Source organism: Nelumbo nucifera, chromosome 5 (genome assembly GCF_055504915.1).
Source record: "Nelumbo nucifera cultivar China Antique chromosome 5, China Antique-T2T, whole genome shotgun sequence".
NCBI lineage: Eukaryota > Viridiplantae > Streptophyta > Magnoliopsida > Proteales > Nelumbonaceae > Nelumbo > Nelumbo nucifera.
In genome coordinates, this window is record NC_142653.1 from 53,556,948 (window position 1) to 53,561,912 (window position 4,965).

General features: G+C 38.0%; 1 protein-coding gene across 1 annotated transcript; it reads right to left on the reverse strand.

Annotated features, from left to right (window-relative positions):
- Positions 1–1,504: 1,504 nt before the first annotated feature.
- Positions 1,505–3,903, reverse strand: LOC104596745 (GRAS family protein RAM1-like). The gene has a single exon (XM_010258021.3). The coding sequence runs from the start codon at positions 3,722–3,724 to the stop codon at positions 2,369–2,371; it is 1,356 nt and encodes a 451-aa protein (XP_010256323.1). The 5' UTR covers positions 3,725–3,903; the 3' UTR covers positions 1,505–2,368.
- Between the last annotated feature and the right edge of the window lie 1,062 nt (positions 3,904–4,965).

A 4,965-nucleotide genomic window follows, 5' to 3' on the forward strand; every position in this document is an offset into this window, starting at 1 on the left:
GGTTTTAAAAATTGATTCAGAAATGGAACCGCTCTGGCCACCGGTTTCTGGGTCGATGGTTCGACCGTCTGGTTTGAATGGGCGATCGGTTCTGACAAAAAAAAATTAAAAATAAAAATGACCAAAAACTGTTGAACGGGTTGACAGTTCGACCATTCGGGTCAACAGATCATTGATTGATTCAACAGTTTTTTATCAAAGACTGGGTTTAGGGTAAAATGAACCAGTTTCCTAAACGGTTCCCGAGCCGAATGGTCCAACTGCCCAGATCAACGGCGATTAATAAACCATGTAGTGAATTTAAAGATGCTTGGAGCTACCTCTAGCAAACTGTTCTACCAATTAATATCACAAGTGCATTGGTGTACCACAAGTATCATAGTTGAAGAATCACTTTCGAAAGTAGGTTCCCCTATAGTAACCTTAACCTATAAAAAAAAGGGCTTTTATCTAGCTTTGCTGTCTTGCTTCTACCACCAAACTAGAAATGTCTCCATTGTGGTTGGTAGTGAGAAAACCTAAATATTATTTGTAGTGGTATATACTTTCGAAGTTGTACACTAAAATTAAGTATGGTTTTTTTAGCAAAATTGAAAAAAGAAAAAAAAAAGTGTGGTGGCAATGTGGCATACCGAATTTCAATTACACGTGTAATCATCAACATTGTGCATCATAGCATCTTGGGAGTTAACATGATACTATAAAACATGGTTTTCAAAACCGGATAAGACAGGATGATCGGACCAAAAACACTGTAGGCCAAAAACCATTAATTTGGTCAGTGATCCGTTGATCCGGATGGTTGAATCATTGAACTGTTGACCCAGATAATGGTTTTTGGCCTTTTTTTATTGTTTATATTTTTTATTTTTTAAGTCAGAATGGACCGTCCGTTCAAATCGAATGGTCGGGCGGTTCTACCACCCAGAAACCGGTCCCCAGAACGGTTCACTGTTCGGTCCGGTTTTAAAAACCTGGTAAGATTGGATGACATTCGTAAAACAAATGAGAAGGCATGGTTTTCAAAACCGGACCAGACTGGAAAAACTAAGAACCGATCACCTGATTGGTTTCATTTTACCCCAGAACCATCTTTTGACCAAAAACCAATGATTTGGTCGACAAATTGCTGACCCATGTGATCAAACCGTTCGAACTGTCCAACTGTTTTTGGCTTTCTTTGTCAGAACGGGCCTTCCATTTTGTTCGAATGGTTGGAACGTTCATGGTCTCATCCATGTGTAAGAGTAGCACAAGTGGCAACTTTTGCAAAAGCACGCATCAGATCGGTGAGGGGCATGCTTGTGACTTGTGAAGAAAGGAAAATTATTATAAAATAAAAATCTATCTATGGAGAAGAATAACTAACCACTGGGAAAAAAATATGGCTTTTCTTAGTTAGGTCATAAAATCAACCTATGAGAATAAGGTCTTGTTGGTAGCAAAGTGTGTCCTTGAAGAATTGGGAGAAAACTTGGGCCAACAATCGATCAACTGATTGATATAATAATCCCAATGAAGAAGGGGTAGCTGAAATTACAATGCAGAAATAAAAGAAAAAGGAGTGAAAACTGAAAAGACACCCAGGAGGATCCATAACCTAACATGGGCCCTTCTGAATGAATTATAGAACCCAAGCCCAAGCTTCAACAAGTGGGCCCCCAACTCCGCGCCATTAAATTCTATAAATTCTGGCCCATATCAATAAAGAATCTGATGGCCGCCCACAACCAACTTGCAACTTTTGTCCCCAAGGAAAATTGAAGATCTCTTTAGAAAAGGTAAGAGATTCCTGCGCCACAAAAGGAATATAGAATTTTATGATGACTGATGACCCATCATGGATTCATTGGCATCCGAAATGAGAAATAAACACAATCAACTTAAACATGTTACAGCCTTTAAAAGAGCTTCTCCATGATTTGAAGTGATCTTTAGAACTAGAGCTGTAACCTACTTTTAAATTTGTTTGTTTATTTGCATAAACGTCTACATTTGAATTGCAATTTGTTTGGCTTTGTCTTGATTTTAATGTTAATAACAACCCAAAAATTGAGACTACTAGGAAGATCATTTTCTCCACAGAATTAATTTTGTTACACAATGGCAACCTCCAAACAATGGTTACAAAGCAGAAGAAATGTTCATTCTAGTCTAAAACACATTGAACCTATTGAGAGAAAGAGTAGATTTGATATTGGAAAGATTAATTCCTGTAGAAAAATCAAAAGATTTTAATCTCAAAATTAATTGTACAGAAATTCTACTTAATGGTGGTTATGTGAACATGGTAAAGTAGTTGATGCAGAGAAAGTACTGTCAATATTACCAAGAAAAATGATAAATGTGTTAGAAGATCATCTATCATTTAAATTTTCCATGCTGAGGCTGTTATTAGGTACCTATCCTGCCACCCAAGAGAAAGAGCCCTTCCCTCATCTCTCTCAAAAATTCTGAACCCACCACCTCCACCTACCTCAAGAAGAGAACAGTTGCTCCTAATTTTCAAAAGAAGCTTCGCCTGAATCAATGACTTTGAGCTTAGGTTAATTCCCTTAAACCCATGACTCTCCATCCTTCCTTTCCATGTTTCTAACCTCTCATACCTCTGGTTGTGCTCATCATCCTTCTCATAGCTAATCATTTTCTTTATCTCCTTACCCAAATGATTCTTCTCAATGCTCAACCTCTCGGCACTGTCTCTTGGGAGACAATCTTCCAAAGAATCAAACATGGCGGCAAAATAGTGTATAGAATCTACAAATCTTGACAAGAAGTTTCGAGGGCTTCGGCTACCTTCTTGTTCCACCAAGATTACAACAGAAGGATCAAGGGAATAAGCCAACTTCAACGTATCAGAAATCTGTAAAGAATTGCCTAAGGTGTGCAAATAAAACACCAAGTTCACTGCAACTGTTCCATCTCCTTTCCTCGGATGAATGGATTTAGAACCTCTCAGCAACCCTTGGAATTCAAATTTTAGATTGTGACAACCCTTTGAGAAGTTCACTAATCTGGTCTCAGTTTCCATCACTTCCTCCAAGCTTCTACCATACCCTGTAATGCGAAGAGAGATTTGATTATCACTGGTTGCCTTTTCCGAAAGGGATTGAATTAGAGAAGGCCATTGGAACCCATTGGAGATGTCGAAGTCGATTACATGCAAACTTCTGTTGTTGTGCTTTTCCTCCTTTTCGAAGGCCTCAATTATTGCCTGGTTTGCGGTGAAATGAGCAAATTGGTAATAAGGAGAGACTCGATAGAGTTCTGTGAAGGCCAAGAACTGTTCTTCTGCTGTGGGTTCCTCCATGATCATGTCAAACGAGGGAGATCTCTGGGTTAGGTGTCTGGCAGCCAAACCATCTGCAAAATAAGCCGCAAGCCGCTGCATCGAATTACCAGTCAAGGATGCAACTCTGTATAATTCAACCAAGTTCTCTATGGCGGAGTTAAGGTTGTTCTCATCAACTGCAGTGGCAGATACGAGCAACAGATGGATCAAATGAAGACCCTTTCCATCATCATCCACCATCTTTTCCTTCCTGGGGTCTAATCTTAACATTTGCTCCCTCTTGTGAAGCAGTCTAAAAATCCTCCCTTCATAGCCTTCACATGGATGCAAAGAGTTTGAATCATCTCTTCTCTGTCGCTTCCTCTCACCACCAGAATCTTCTGCAACGGAAAGCCGAAGGTTCAAAAGCTCCTTCTCATCTATTTCTTGCATCCTTTCCTGGGAGAAAGAAAGAGAGACTACGTTTTGTAGGGAGATAGACTGAAGATGGGAAATAGAAGAGGATCATGTACATGGGAAACGAACGAAGAACGAGAAGGAAAGGAATAATGAGTTTGTTTTTATTCCTTCGAACTGAGAATTTGGAAAGAGAAGGCATCTTGTAGCTTCTTATTGCGTCTTGGGGCCATTGGCCGGGTCAAGACTCAAGAGAGCTCTTCCACTACTTTTTTGGGTAGTTTGAGGATTAATGGAATAATGGTTGCGTGTGACTTGGGAGGGTTCCAAGTTCAAAAGCTGCTATTTGAAGTTGACAAATCGTTAGGGAGAAAGTTGAATAAACCTATGTCTTACATGATTTGTCCTCTGCCTCAATTTCATTCTGAAATCCAACAAATCTTCTGTAGATATTCTCCATCTTTATTCTTCTCATTATTTTCCACCTAACTCTTGTCTTCTAATACTTTTCTTCCTTTCTCAGGAAAGACAAAAAGGATGGGGAGTGATATGGACACATCCCAATTTTTATAAATCAGCACACCCCCAGTTGAAAAAAAAAAGAAAAAAAAGAAAAAGAGAAAGATGCAATTGTTTATAATGATAAAAAATAGGAATTAATGCATGGAAATGTGCCCAAATCAATATAATCCTAAATGGAAATCAGCTTGGGATGAATCATTCAACAGTCATTTGCCTTACCTTGGTACAAATATTGGCAAAATATGGAAGCATCATCTACGGTTTGGGTTTGGGTTTGGGTTTGGGTTTGGGTTTGGGTTAGGAAATGATTTGGCCGCATTCCATTTTCACACACCAATAGTTGGCCAGAAGATAAAAGTACATGTTTTATTAATAGAATAAAATGTTATTACTATTTAATAATCTTTTATTATATTATAAATAAGGTTACCTTTTGACTTTGTAGAGGGGAAGACCCACTTGTTGAAACCTCCAGTGCTGTTGATGATGAAAGTGTGTTGGATGTTGATGAAAATACTGTTTTTGTTAGGATTTTTATTTGGATGCTGGTTTGAAATAAGGTAAGACTCCAAGGCATTTTGAGGCTTAAGCCTTTAGAAAAAAATATAATCTATAAACAAAAAGTCATGAAAAAACATAAAATTAAGATTTTATATGTCTTGTTTAATATATTAGACATTGAAGATTATCAAATATAGGGTTTTTCTCCTAAAATCTAAATACCATGTAAATCCAATTATTCAGCTCAAGGATAT